Here is a 15,790-nt window from a genome sequence, read left to right on the forward strand (position 1 = left end):
AAAAAATTATTTTGGGAACAAATTTAATAATTTAGTGGGACAAATAAATATTATTATTATATACTACTCAATAAAATTTTAAATTGTAGTGGGACACTTGTCTCACACCAATAGGAAGAGATTCGTCCCTGTAAATACATATTAAAAATAAATTAAATTACATATATTTATACATAAATACATGAATGACTGATTTGAGTGGTTGATTTTAATGTATAAATAATATGTTTGTTATGTTTAAAATAAAAACACTTAAAACAATCTACACCTGATTTGTAAATGAATTATAGTTCAAATGACAAAATTTTCCCATATTCATCTAAGAGGTTTCCATATTCATCTAAGAGGTTGCGAGTTCGAATCTTCCTACCGATGGTTAAAAAAAAAAAAAGGAAATCTACACCTATTTTGTGTCTGTCCGGTTGTGGCGTTGTCCCATGCTTATAAACAAATAAAGGCTTAAACCTCCATTCACCATTTGAACGCCGCACTCAAGACTACCTTCTAACTTGGAAGTTCTACCTCTTACTCCTCTCGAACAAGAGTGACAAAAAGCAAGAAAAAAAATAGGTTACGCAGCAGTGAAAGAAGGAACTCTCTTTCTGTTTGGTGAATGGCTAACGTTGTGGATCACGATCAGCAATGGCTGCTCAACTGCTTGTCCGCCACACTCGACCCAAACCACGAGGTCCGCACTTTTGCCGAAGCTTCCCTCAATCAAGCCTCTCTCCAACCAGGTTTTCCTCTCTTTCCTCTGCGTATTCAACTTGTTCATCTGAAAATCTATCTTTAAAGGTGCGTAAATTGCGTTCAACTCTGTTGCATACTGCACATTGCCAGAAATATTTCACCTCTTTCCTGCTCCCAAAACCAACAAACCTAGTCAATAGAAATAAACACACTTACACACCCTAGACTTGCCGAAGACACCATACTGACCATAGAACAATGCAGGGGCGAATGTAAGACTGTTTCTGAGCTTTCCCCACACATCACACCCATGTCATTGGACATAGCTTTATGTGGTTATTGAACCTGCTAGTTATCATTAGCGTTAATTCTTTTAAGCACAAGTATCTAAGTAAAGGATTTGACTTTAGAGGGAGCTTCCAACTTCTGGATGGGTTTATCCAGGTAGAAAGAGGTTGTATATAAGGAATGAGTTAGAATCTGGAAATAAAGTCTACAACTAAACATGCCAATATCTCAACTCTGAAGTGACTATAAACTTTTATTAGGGGTAGAAGACAGAGGATATTCATAATTAAGCAGACCTGAAGGAGTGACTAACTCAGAGGATCGTGAGTTTATTGTTTGAATTTACCAAAGCTTCTACTCACTATGTTCAAAAGTTTTGGACATATGTAGAAGAAGCAAAGATTGTGTGGCTGTTCACAGTTTTTGCAGTGTTATGGTGTATTTGGTTGGAAATACTATGTTTAGGGTTTTTGGTTTATTATTATTATTATGATGATGACGATGCTTGCTTTTTTTTGGTGCTCAGCACATGGTCTGTTAGTTAATGGTGATCTGAGTGTTGAGTACAAGTGGGGTTGGCAAAATGCCTCTAGTCATGGCTCTAGTACTGGAATCATCAGGCATGTTAACAACAATAAGATTTATATTAGTGAAAGAGTGAAAAAATTTGAGAGAGAAGCAAACATGATCTATTTCACTTGTGTTCACTACCCAGGCACCAGAACTTTTTCTTGTTAATTGAGAGGGATACAGCAAGGAGAGAACCTTGTGTGGTTTTTAGATTTTTGAGCTTGATGGAGTGGAGATCTGATTGATTGTTGGATTGGTTGGGTGGACTGTTGTAGGAGTGACATCAGTGCATTCCTTTAGTCATTGGTTAGGCTACAATATAGACTCTCACTGTCTTTAACACTAGCATTGGGTGAGTCGCTGGATTCATCATTCTCGTTAGTGAACATTGTTGATAGTCCTAGTCTCTGTCTTTTGCACGTGGAGGAAGGCCATGTTTCTTGTAACATGTGTCTACTATGTGCCCCGTTCTTCTACAATAGGAACAATGTTTGGTGCTATGGTCTCGAACTTGGCCTCTACCTCTACCTACCATGTCCCATCTTCCCCTGCTTCTGCTCCTAATGCTATTTGTTCCTTGAGTTGCGACATATAAAATCTTGGAGTCTATCAGTTAATGGATTGATTTGGTGTTCTTGCTGGGTGAGCATAGCAAATATTGTATCAATTTCAGGGAGGGGTTTTAGTCACCAAATTGATCATTGAGGCCTTGAAGGAATCTTGTTGTATAGTCTTCATTTCTATAGGTTCTCATCAATCCTAATCCACAATTGCATATGTTGGAGCAACTAGTTCACAGGGCAATTGGTCTGAAATTATGAATTTCTTCCCAAAGTCCCTTCACCTTTGTGAAATAGAATGTTATACTGAGGTCACCTTGTCTTGCATTGTACAACTTTTCATACAATTCTGAAACATGATAATGATCTCCCTGATAATAGTATAATACCTCCTCAAATCACTCCATAAATTTGATGCATCATTCCTTGAAATTATCCTTTGTGATGTCTTAAGAAAGGGACAAGTTAATCCATAACATATATTTTGCAGCGATCCCAGGCATTAAACTGTGGGTCGGATATGTCAGGTTTGGGGAGGGAGCCATCAATGAAAGGAATATTGTTTTTAGAGTTCAAGACTAACCAAATTGAATCAGGCCAGGTGGTATAATTATGAGAATTGAAACAAAACAATATCAGAGGATTACCGGGACTTTTGACTAAATGTAGAAAATAGGAACTATTTGGTTCAGAAGTGGGATGCACTGTGAATTGATTCCGTTGAGTTTGGAGATGAGGAAATTGAAGAAGCAATTGAGAGTGTTGAGATCCACATTTTGAGTACCGATGTTACCAAAATCAGTTTGCTGCACATCCATTGAAGATCAGAATAGAGCACAAACCTCAATTGAAATAGGAATCAAGAATCATGAGCTAAATCTTGAAAGGTTGGATCAATGAATCTTAGGATAGAGTAGATTAAGAACTTCTTTAGAACTCGCTGATTGGAACTGTTACCCGAACCAGATTTGAAATTCTGTAGGATAAAGTAGTTCTCATCAGACTCTTTTGTGTGAGTTTAAGAGAAGGGGAAGAAGCAAGAGATGAGGGGAAGGGACGCCATTGCAATTGGTCATGAATCAAACCTAGGGATGATACCATGTGAAGAGTGGAAGAGAGGAGATATGAGGTGAGAGGAAAAGGGAGAGAGCTTGCAGCTAATGGAGAAGGAGAAAGAAGTGAATTGGTGTAAATGGCAAGAAAACTGAATCTATTAGCAAACCTGCTATTTATGGCAAACTATTACAAAATATCTTAACCAACTAATGATCATCTAAAAATATCTTAACCACTAACTGTCCACCATCTATACATAAACTAACCACTAACTATCTATTTACTTTACACCTCAATTTAGAAGGAAGTAGACTAGAAGATTCAGGTAAGAGTTTGTATTTGGTGGAGACTTTTTGTTGCGAGAGCATCTTCCACCGACAGAAAATGAGTTGGATGCACAGCTGTTTGGTAAACAAGGTTGTAGAGCCTGTTGCTCTTGATGGTGGCGTGTTCTTGATGGCACCGGAGGAGGAAGTTTCGGTCGTGTAGCTTCAAGGACAGTGTAGGTAGCATTCTCGGTGGCGCTTCAGAGATAGGAAGTGGCAGAGCTGATTGCTCCGAGTAGGAATGGATCAGAGTTTCCATTGAAGTTATGCAATGAAAGCCCTTGATACCATAACAGAAGCTGGAATGAAGAGAGAATAGAGAGAAAGGGGAGAGAAGATATTTTCTGAATTTGTTGCTTTGAGTTACTAAATTTCGGTTAGCTTATATAGTATTGTAGAGGAGGGTTGTTGAACAAGCTCATCAAGGGTATATTAGGTATTTAACCTGTAAGTTAGATATCCTAATCTACCTAGGAGTTCTGGCGGGTAGAGTCAGTTTCTTAAGTCCTGCCTCTTCTAATGTAATTCAAGAGTTTTGTAGCTTAATCTATTATGTGAGGATGTCTAACCTTGTTGTGCACATTGTCTTATCTTTCAATAAATTTCTTTTCTATTAAAAGAACATGATGCTGGGGATAGATATTAGTAAGGTTTCTGTCTTAATAAGTGGGAATGGATAATAAATTTGGGCTAATACTCTTTTATACATTGAGGACCTGTGGTCCACTGTGCTGTTTGTACCTTGATCATAATATTTCTTCTTTCATTAAAAGAGGTTGTGAAAATAATTTACGGTGTCTAGAACAATTTCTCTTTATTGAATTACTGTGTTATCTCTTAATTGGGTTGGAAGAATATGGATATATAATTAGGATATGGATCAAATGTAAAATGAGGGAGCTTTATAAATGAGGAATCGTTTATTTTCTGCTCAAAGTAATTTATTCTCTTTTAACTGCTAGTGATGTTTTTCTTATAATTCATATAACTTTTGGCATGTCTTTCTAGTTCTTCATGGACTGATAGTGATTGGAGCAATGCCTGTGGTCATACTAACTTTCATGCTAAGTGCACATAATTTTCTCATTAGTTTTAGGGCAATGAGAATTGGTTCAGTTCTTCTTATATTTCAACTTCTAGCTTGGATATTACTGTATTTTAATGGTAAATTGCTATGTTGTCTCAATATGGTGTGTGTTGCATTAATTGAAATTGTCAATCTGAATGGCCGTGTAGGATTTGGCAGTGCATTAACAAAAGTTGCTGCAAATAAGGAATTTGCCATGGGATTGCGTCAGATATCCTTCTTAGTTATCCCGTAATTTTTATTTTCAATTTTCATTTGGAGTTGAAATATTTTCCTGAATCTTTTCTTGTTTTGTGATAAGTTTTTATATCAACTGCTGAAAGTAACATTCATTATGCTACTTTTCATCATTGGTGGCTGTTTTCCTTGTTTTGAAAATTTGAATCTTTCCAATGATTTAAGTAATCAGGACATTCTTTCCTCATGTCAGTTAAATAGTCAACTGTTTCAAAAGAAACGAAAACAATCTTATGAAATTTGATTACTTAACATTCCTATACTTAGCTGCAGTTCTTCTTAAGCAGTTTGTTAAAAAGCATTGGTATGAGGGTGAGGACGCTTTTGAACCTCCTGTTGTTCCTGACGATGAGAAGGTAAATATATTCTCATTTCCAAAATTATTAAGCTTACTATAAATGGTTGTATGTACTGATATTGTTTCCACTTAGTCGAAAAGACTTGGTTGTTGTTTTCTAAAGATTTTTTGGAATTAAGATTTAGGGTTTATTCATCTGTTGAAGGCCATTTAATGAAATTTTCTACAACTATGCTTGCTTCTCATGCTAGCTACATCATGTTTCATCATCAGGAAATTGTACGCAGAATACTTCTGTTAGCATTGGATGACGGTCATAGGAAAATCTGCACAGCTATTGGTATGGCTGTGGCATCCATTGCAGTGTATGACTGGCCGGAATCATGGCCAGACTTGTTACCAGTTCTGTTAAATTTGATTAACAATCAAACCAACTTAAATGGAGGTATGCATTTTTGTATAACTTGGTGATTCTGGCATTTTATGTGTGTGAACAACTTTTGCGTCAGATGAAACGGGATCTATTTTCTTGTAGAGACAACATTAGATTAAAAGATCACTTTTTTGTTTTGCCCTTTGGTTTTCTTAGCATGTTGTTACTAGGCTTGGATCATTGGTCACCCAGTTCATATACCAATGAAATATGGCATGATGCAGCTTACTAGTTGATTTTCTTTCAATTTCACTTTTTTCTTGTACTGTAAATAAATTTATGATACCTGTTTGTTTTTTCTTTTGTTATTTTTGGGGGATTTGTTGTTGATTTTGGTGTTACTATGTTTGTGGAATCACTATGTTAATACACTTGCTTTTATCTCCTCACGTAATTTTACTTTAGTGCATGGAGCTATGAGATGCTTGGCTCTTCTTTGTGCGGACTTGGATGATAAAATGGTTCCAACACTAATACCTGCCATGTTCCCAAGTTTGATGACAGTTGTCTCCTCTCCCCAGGTGATTTTCTTAAGTTGCTCTTTGGTGGATTGTTCATTTCAAAATTGATACATGTGACTAATGTTTTGTGCCACTCTCTTAAGATGATACTGGGTACGATGGAAATTTCAAACTGAAAATAATAGAGGATGTCTTTTTTTTTTCTTTGCATGGTGTATAGTGTTGATCAATGTCTATCCTCAAGAGAGCAAGAATTGAACCTAAGGATTGAAGCCACATATACTTGTTTCACCTTCACAAAATTTATTATTATTTTTCTACCAATTCAATATGATATCAAATGGAACTATCCTCCATGATGTTTACCAACTCATTGCTATTTTCTTTAGGGAAAAAAGGAATTTCTTGTTGAGTATGCTTTGAAAAATTTTCATGCCATCAAAGATCACGAGCTTTACATGAAATAGAGGTCTAATTTCTAATCCTATCCCATAAAACTTGCTTATTTGAAAATCTTTCAGTGAAGGTGGGTGCCCTTCAACCAAATACTCCAACTGCTGACATGGATTCCACTAAATCTTTCCTACACCTACAACTAGTAAACCTAATCAAGTTGAAATTGACATAAGGTTGTAGGGCAGATCAAACACTCACCAAAGATGACGACAAATAAAGTATTACATAAAGAGTCAGCCATAAGCCACTGCAAGGAAAATTTATTCTAAGTTTTCCCTGCACATAACACACAAAAGAAAATAGCTTTTTGTGGCCTTGCAAAATTTCATTGATATTATTTTGTTGTGCATAGTTGTTCGAATAAAGGATCTGGTCGTGACAGATATTGCTTCTAATGGTGTTTTTCATGAGAGGACTAAACATATTGGTGTATATGATCTATATACTCAAGCTTGATGGGGAGTGTTGAAAGTCAGCATGTAGTTGCTTGTTAGTAGCTTAGCATTTATTAATGTAGTTGGTTGATAGTAGTTTAGCATTTGTGATAGTAGTGATAGATATCTTTATATATACCTCTCTTTGGACGAAATGAAAATGCAATGAGTTCTTTCTTCTATTTTCTCTACATTAACAATAACTTCTAATCTAGGAAAAGAGGGGAGCATATTGGAATGAAATTGACAGGTCTGGTTATAGATAATGGTCCTTTCTGCCTACTGGCATCTTGCACTATTGCATATTAGCTTTGTCAGCTGTAAAAAAATTCATTTTTATTTTATTAGTGCGATTTCCTTTTTTTTTTTATCAAAGATAGGAAGACTTGAACCCGCGACCTCTTAAGTGAGTATGGGGAGACTATGCCGTTTGAGTTGAAATATTTTTACTAATCTAATCTTGTTGATAATTCATTTTCATACTTACCCATGATCAATGAATTCTTGACAAAATAAAATAATATAGAATGGAAATGAGCATTTTTCTGTAAGCTGAGCATATTGTATATCTGATTTTGCATTTAGATATATGACATGTACATAAGAAGCAAGGCTCTTTCAATTGTGTATTCTTGCACCTCCGTGTTGGGGACAATGGCTGGTGTATATAAGGTATTTCTTTCAGCTAAGTGACTGAATGATTCTTGTGCATTGTTGGATTAGTGTATTTTTCTTTTAATTATTAATATATCAACATGTTCTGCTCAGACAGAAACAAGTTCTCTGATTCTTCCTATGATTAAACCATGGATGCAACAATTCTCTTCTATTCTAGAAATTCCAGTCCAACCTGAAAATCCAGATGATTGGAGTGTCAGAATGGAGGTTTGTCTGGTTCTTTCAAAAGTCCTGTTCGTAATTTTTCTTTTTAGTTTTGTAATTAATAATGTGATAATGAATTTCCCTTGTTCAAGGTTGTGAAATGCTTGAATCAGTTTGTCCAATATTTTTCGAGCCTAATCAAAAGCGAATTTGAGGGTATGTTCTTCTGCTTATTAGTATGCCGAGCCTTTTATTGGTGGTCCTGTAATATTTGTTCTACATCATGCTGGTCTTGTAGTTGTACTGGGACCGTTGTGGAATACATTTATCTCCACTTTGAGAGTATATGAGCAGGCATCGATTGAAGGAGCAGAAGATTCATATGACGGAAGATATGATTCTGACGGCTCAGAGAAAAGCCTTGATTCTTTTGTTATCCAGGTGATGATAAAACAGATAGTTGTTATGTTTATTGTATGATTTTATGATATCAGAATGGACATTCCACTATTGGAGATATTTTTCATGTCAGTCAACTAACTAATTGATTTCCCCTATTATAGGTGGTTTCTTCAATTTCCTTTCCAGTTACTTTATTTTTACGTGTGTCTCTTATTATTGAGTAAATGGGGAACTAGAATCCTATTAAAGATATCCTTGGTTAATCAATCCAAATTTCAGATATCTATTGTTCAGCACCATTTTTGAATTTCTTAATGGCGAAACAATGTGTTTGGATATTTTCTAAAGAGAATATCAAAATTCAAGTGATTTTATCGAGGGGTTTTGGCTATTAAAAATGAGGAATTTTAATTCCCCCAAAAGAGGATTTTCTCTCTCTACCTCACTTCAAAATGCATTTATATGCATTAATTAACACTTAAACTGATAAATGATAAAATCAACTATATATTTTATTAATGAAGATAATCTAACTATCTTTTCCAAAACAAAGCATTTTAAAAATACAACTAATATAATTACTTCAACCAAACAAAAAATTTTAAAATTGAAGGGAGTTTAATTACAGAATTTAAATTCCTTTATATTTGAAATACAATGAAATTTAAGAATATTCTATCCAAACACACCCTAAATTTAATTATCAAAGTCAGTCAAAACAGATTCTGCAGAAGATATTGAAGTTCCTGAAATGACAATGATATTGTTCTGTGTTATCAAATGTAGTGGTTTGATCAACTTATTAGCAGAGAGGGCCGCCTATAGTTTTTGATTTTTATCTTTCCTTAGTTCTTGTAAATGTTTTGCTGAATAATTGGAAAGGATTAAATGTTGTAGTGCTTGGATGTCAAGTAATCAACTGGTTGATTTGAACTGGTTCAGTCAGGTCTACATAGTTTTATATGCTTTTGTTTCCTTGATTTCTCATCATAACTTCTTAACTATATTTTTGGTTCTTAACTTTTATACAGCTGTTTGAACTTCTATTGACCATTGTGGGTAATTCAAGACTAAGCCAGGTTTGGTTTGCAACATTATAAAATGTTATTTTCTGATAATTTTCTCTATTGTGAAGGGTTTTATTTAGTTTTGTTTTTGTTAAATGTGTTTTTCTTTTCTGTAGCTGGTTCTAGCGAATGCCAGAGAATTGGTCTTCCACACTATTGCTTTTCTTCAGATGACTGAACAACAGGTATTACATTTTGAGTCTTTGCATTACTCCTAGTTCATATGCTTTTCTTCCGCTATCTTGCTGGTTGATCCCATGCAATGCCAATGACTTTTTAGTACCTATTTCACTGTAGAAGGATGGATGGAAGTCTAATATTTGTGTCTTTTTTTACCACATGTGCAAGTTGCAACTACATACATCTTATGGTTTGCATATTTATGCATTTTTGTGTCATATATATGAAAGGGAAAGATCGATGAGAATCTTCTAGTTAGTTTTATCATGCTCAGTGTGTGTTGCAGCACCAAGGGGTTTTGGATTTATATGTTGGAACTGATGAACTGTTGAGTGTTAGAGAAGGGGAGAAAAGACATAAGAATTCTGTGTGTTGAGTTACACAGGGGAGCAAAGTTTATATAGCTTGAAAAAGGGGTTCTGTACGTAATTACAGGATATACATAATTAACTACCGTGAGATTGGATTAGAAGTGATGTGCAAAGCCCCCTGGTTGTCACATGTAAGTGTCATTGGTTTGATTGTCCAAAATTGGATTTCTGCAAGTTGTTTCAGCCACAAAAGCTCACAGGAGGTTAATGCCATGGGCCAATATTCTGCTTCAGCACTAGATCTTGCAACCACAATATTCTGGTATATGAAAAATGGGTCGCTCGGTGCATGAGGTCCTATGGTTATGAACTCTAGTCTCTAAAGAATGATAAGATATATGCATCCTTACTTGCCACTAAATCACCGGTGGAGTGTTTCCTCAATTAGGAAGAGTGTTCATTTTGCTACAAAGCAGGACCTATATTTGCACACTACAACAACAAAGTTTTATCCCACTAGATGGGGTTAGCTATATGGATTCAGCGACACCAGAGTGGTCTGTTATAAAGCATATGTGTCTAGCCCATTTATACTTGAGTTTCTTTTAATGATTCCTTGGATCTCTCTACCTCTAGCTACAAGGCTATCGAACAAGCCTCATATTTCCTCCTAAAACTTGACTGAGTTATCAATAAATTTCTCTCAACTGATATTGATTGAATGAAATAATAAGAATACACTGGAGCAATTATGGATTGTTGGTTTGAGATAGGACATATATTTGGTTTAATTCCTTGACAGATTAAAAATTATGGGTGTATAGTGGCACCATTGGTTCAACCTCTGTCTTTTCCAAGTTTTCTGGATTTGCATCTTGACTAATAAAAATTAAAAATAATTACACTTAGGATTTGTTCTATCACTTTCTAGGTTCATACGTGGACAACAGATGCCAACCAGTTCATTGCTGATGAAGAGGATGCTACTTACAGCTGTCGCATCTCTGGTCAGGAACTCCTTAAAACTTTGTTATTTTATGTTCTTTGAATCTGGTCTTATATTTCAATGATTGACCCCATATGTTTGATCAGTTATGTTCATCATACTTAGTGATTGATGCATAGGAACCCCGGGGTGGGGAGAATTTTATGTAAGTCCCAATAGTTATTAAATGAGGGAAATAGAAAGGTGTGCGAGCTCTTAATGTGCCTAACAAACTGATGAGATGGAAGAGAGGGAATAGAGAGTGGCAATCCTGTGTGATTTTGTAAGGAGATATTATTTTCAAGGGAGTAGGATGGAGGGGGATATACAAGAATTTCGAATTGGAACTTGTTAGGACCAATAATTAGTTAGGAGTTATTGACTCAAAATAAACAGAAAAAATGATTCGTAGGAGACCAGGAGTGGCTGATAATTTGTGACATATTACTTAGCGATTGTTGGAGCTCTTGCACTTCCACAAATTAGTGTTATTCCACATGGGTTTGGGGTTACCATTGATCCTACAGCAACATTAAAATTACTTTCATTTCCTGGTACCAGTTCTAACAACTAACAAGGCTTAGGAGAAAATCAAGCCTCTTTTTGTCTGTTTTTAAATTCCTCCTTGTATTCACTGATATTTCTTAATACGGTTCTACATTCAGAAATACAAGCTCGTTCTCCTTCATATTTTCTATGTGGATACCAGGATCCTATCAATATGATTAGAGAGTATTCAATAGCTTATTCGTCAACTCATTTCTGGATTATTTCCATTAATTGTTTCTATTATTCTGAATCTGATTCACATTTTATCCAATAAAGAATTGAGTGAACAGTAATTTCTTTACATTCTCTCCTTTTTTTTCAAAATCACCGAGCCACTCTTCTTAGTGGAGTGCCTGAACTTCTCTCTTACCACTATGGACAGAGCAACCATAGGCTGACCTCTGGAGGGTGAGATTGCATTGGCCGTCAGTCCGGTTGCCTGAGCCACGTCTCCCCAAATTTCGTCACGGGCCTCCACGTGCACTGTCGTCTTCTGGACCTTTTTTGATGGTTTAGATCATTTGAAGTGTCTGAATATTATATATATTCAAATGTATAGGAAATTATCTCTTTATAGAGGAATTACAGAAATAAAAATAACTAGAAAATGAAAAAAATACTAGCATAAAATAAGGACAGATTTCTAATCATAAAATTCCTAAAAATAAGCTAAACTAAAACTGGGGAAAGGATATTATAATTAATTCTATTTACAGAAAAGATTCATGAAATAAATTAGGAATCTGATTTTGATTTAATCTAGTTAACACTCCCCCTCAAGCTGGCTTGAAGATATTCTTCATTGACAGCTTGCTTATTATGTTATCAAAGGTCTTCTTGGGTAATCTTTTAGTTAGAACATCTGCCAATTGTTCCGTGGTCGGAACATATGGGATACAAACTACTCTCTCAATCTTTTCCTTTATAAAATGCTTGTCAACTTCAACATGTTTAGTTCTATCATACAGAACTAGATTATGGGCAATAGAAATTGCAGATTTGTTATCACAATACAACCTTATTGGTGGAGAAATGGGAACCTTTAGTTCTTGTAGGATTTTCTCTACCCATAGTGCTTCACATATTCCATGAGCCGCTGCTCTAAACTTAGATTCTGCACTACTTCGTGCCACAATACTCTGTTTTTTATTCTTCCAACTAACCAGGTTTCCTCCAACAAAAGTGCAATACCCAGATGTTGACCTTCTATCCATGACATTCCCAGCCCAATTTGCATCTGTATAGGCTTCTACTTGAAGATGTCCATAGTTTTTGTAGAGTAACCCTTTCCCAGGTGACCCCTTCAAGTACCTTAGGATTCTAAAGACAACATCCATGTGAATGCATAAACTGGCTTACCATGGTCACAGTAAAGGTTATATCTGGGCGTGTATGGGATAAATAGATTAGCCTCCCCACTAAATGCTGATATCTCTCTTTGTCCATTACATTTTCTGGCTCAGCTGGCTTCAATTTTAAGTTAGGCTCTATAGGTGTTTCAGCAGCTTTACAACCAAGTAACCAAGTAATCTCGTCTCTTTTAAAAGATCTAGGATGTACTTTTGTTGGTTCATAAAAATGCTTTTCTTAGACTTTTCAAATTCAATTCCAAGGAAGTATTTTAATGAGCCAAGTTCTTTGATTTCAAAAGCTTTGGCAAGCTTTTCTTTCAAGTCTTTTAGCTCCAAGCTATCATCACCTGTCAGAATAATGTCATCCACATATACAATTAAGATAGCAGTTTTATTAACTGTTGAATGGTTATAGAAAAGTGTACGATCAACTTGGCTTTCAGTATAACCAAGTCCCTTCACCACCATTCCAAGTCGTTCAAACCAAGCTCTTGGAATTGTTTCAATCCATAGAGAGATTTTTTTAGTTTGCACACTTTATTCCTCTTTAGTTCAGCCTTCAAATCCAGGTGGAAGTTTCATGAACACCTCTTCCTCTAGCTCCTCATTCAGGAAAGCATTTTTTACATCCAATTGATGTAAAGGCCAATTGTAATTCGCAGGAAGAGATAAGAGAATCCGCATAGAGTTGAGTTTAGCAACTGGAGCAAAGGTCTCTCGATAATCTACTCCATAGGTTTGTGTAAATCCCCTAGCTACTAACCTAGCCTTATACCTCTCTACGCTTCCATTAGCATTGCACTTGATGTTGAAAACCCACCTGCAGCCAACCAATTTTGTATTCTGTGACAAATTTACAATCTCCCAAGTTTCATTCTTCTTGAGTGCATGCCACTCTTCCATCACTGCTAATTTCCAATTGGGATCATCTAGTGCTACCTCTATATTCCTAGGCTCAAACAGATTTGTAATTTTAGAAGTAAAAGCTCGATGTTTTTGAGAGAGATTTCGGTAAGAGACAATTGGAAATAGGATGGTTGGTGCTGGTTTTCAGTACCTTTTTGGTGTAGGTTCTGGTTTCTTTCCTAAGGACTATTGGCAAATTATTATTAGAAGTAGCAATATCAGATTTACCTAGAAGATCCTCAGGTACTACAGTTGGGCTGTCTTCTGGGTTTTCAGATTGGGTTGGTACAGAGATGATGGGCTGGTCTCTATTCTTTTTGGGATATTTTCGAACATAACATCAAAGCTCCTTTTCTGATTGTGGTATTTCTTTTTTTGTTTGTGTTCCAACTAATTCTGGTACAATTTTAGAATTGATTTTCATATCTTTTTTGGCAATTTTTTTAAGAATTTGTTTGATCAGTGAAAGTTGTATCCTCAATATGTAAGATAGGAGTGGGTAAAGGTTCATGCAAAAAATTTTCTTCACTTAGACTCTCCCCTGGAAGAAATTTTTTTTGAAAAAATGTTTCATGTTCCAAAAAAGTAACATCCATGATTACATGACATTTTTTTGTGTGTGGATTAAAACATTTATAACCCTTTTGACTTAGGGAATAGCCAATAAAAATGCATTTTTCTGTCCTTGGATCAAGTTTACTTCAGGGTGAAGGTGTATGTAAAAATATAGTACAACCAAATACTTTTAAAGGTAAATCAGAATGCAACCTACATGCTGAAAAATTCTTTTCGAAAGTATTTAACGGTGTGCAGTAATTTAACACACGCATAGGCATTCGATTTATGAGATAGGCTGCTGTTAGGACATCATCTCTCCATAAATACTTTGGAACATTACCCTCAAACATAATGGCACGTGCTACTTCAAGATGTTTATTCTTCCTTGCAGTAATGCCATTTTGTTGGGGTGTATTGGGGCATGTAGATTGATGTTGAATACCTATTTTTTAAAGAAATTCACCAAGATTTTTGTTAAAGAATTTAGTACCATTATCACTTTTTAATATTAAAATTTGTGTCAAATTGAGTTTCTACCATTTTTGAAAAATACTGAAAAATTTTAGAAGCTTCGGATTTTTCATGCATGAGATAGATCCAATATAGTCGTGTGTGGTCATCGATAAAAGTCACAAACCATTTCTTTCCAAATTGAGTTGTTATTTTCGATGGATCCCATACATCACTATGAATCAACGGGAAAGGTTTAAATGCATGATAAGGTTGAGAGTAATAAAGACTCTATGGTTCTTTGCACGAATACAACTTTCACATTAAGTAAGGAAGAATCAATATTCTTAAACAAATTTGGAAACAAATGTTTGAGATATGAAAAATTAGGGTGTCCTAGTCTATTGTGTCAGAGCATTATTTGGTCCTTTATAGGCATAGAACTTATACCACTAAGTCCTTGAGCTACTTTATCTTCTGAAATATCCTCAAAATGATAGAGCCTGTCCATCATCTTAGCATTGCCAATCATCTTTCCTGAGGTCCGGTCTTGAAAAATACCATGAGTGTCAAAGAATGTCACAGTACAATTGGAATCCTTGCAGATTTTACTAATAGAGAGAAGATTACAAGAAAGCTTTGGTACATGTAGGACATTTCTTAGGTTAATGTTTATGGACAATTGTACCTTTTCTAGCAATGGATGAAAAACTACCATCAGCAACTCTAATTTTCTCATTTTCAAAAGGAGAATAAGTTTTAAATAAAAGAGAGAGGCTGGTCATATGGTCAGATGCACGTGAATCGACAATCCATGGTGCATTCAAGTTTGAAGTACAGTTAAGGGACATAGGAATACTAAAATTACCTGTTTGAGCCAAAGAACCACTAGGAGTACTAGATACAGAACTGAAATTTAACAGCCTTATGAGTTGATCAACCTGTTCCTTACTCAAGGATGATTTTTCAGCCTCATGAGCAGTTGGAGTAGAACGTATTTTGGGACCAAGTTTGCTGCCTTTAACATGTGCTGGTTTTCCATGAATCTTCCGGCAGGTTTCTTGGGTGTGACGAGGTTTATTGCAATGGTCACACCAAAGATTGGAGGGATGCTTCTGATTTGATGAACTTTTAAGTGCAGCAGGTGCCACTAAGAGTGCATTAGACTCCAAAGAAGTCTGTTCAGTCTTGCCTTTTCCCATCATCATAGCTCTACGAGTTTCCTCTCTTCTAACTTCAGCAAAAACTTCTCCAATTGAGGGTAGGATTGCTCTTCCAATAATTCTGCCATGAACTTCATCTAGCTCCACAT

General features: G+C 35.6%; 1 protein-coding gene across 1 annotated transcript in view; it reads left to right on the forward strand.

Moving 5' to 3' along the window:
• Positions 1-482: 482 nt before the first annotated feature.
• LOC107490907 (uncharacterized) overlaps positions 483-15,790 on the forward strand; it is a 30,136-nt gene continuing 14,828 nt past the window's right edge. The window contains exons 1-12 of the mRNA XM_052261868.1: positions 483-737; positions 4,727-4,788; positions 5,078-5,170; positions 5,386-5,557; positions 5,951-6,066; positions 7,482-7,568; positions 7,665-7,781; positions 7,871-7,934; positions 8,017-8,159; positions 9,152-9,199; positions 9,304-9,372; positions 10,610-10,685. Of these exons, the coding sequence (XP_052117828.1) occupies positions 614-737; positions 4,727-4,788; positions 5,078-5,170; positions 5,386-5,557; positions 5,951-6,066; positions 7,482-7,568; positions 7,665-7,781; positions 7,871-7,934; positions 8,017-8,159; positions 9,152-9,199; positions 9,304-9,372; positions 10,610-10,685 (1,171 nt within the window). The 5' untranslated portion in view covers positions 483-613. The remainder of the gene's footprint in view (positions 738-4,726; positions 4,789-5,077; positions 5,171-5,385; positions 5,558-5,950; positions 6,067-7,481; positions 7,569-7,664; positions 7,782-7,870; positions 7,935-8,016; positions 8,160-9,151; positions 9,200-9,303; positions 9,373-10,609; positions 10,686-15,790) is intronic.

This window comes from Arachis duranensis, chromosome 5, assembly GCF_000817695.3.
Source record: "Arachis duranensis cultivar V14167 chromosome 5, aradu.V14167.gnm2.J7QH, whole genome shotgun sequence".
NCBI classification, from domain to species: Eukaryota; Viridiplantae; Streptophyta; class Magnoliopsida; order Fabales; family Fabaceae; genus Arachis; species Arachis duranensis.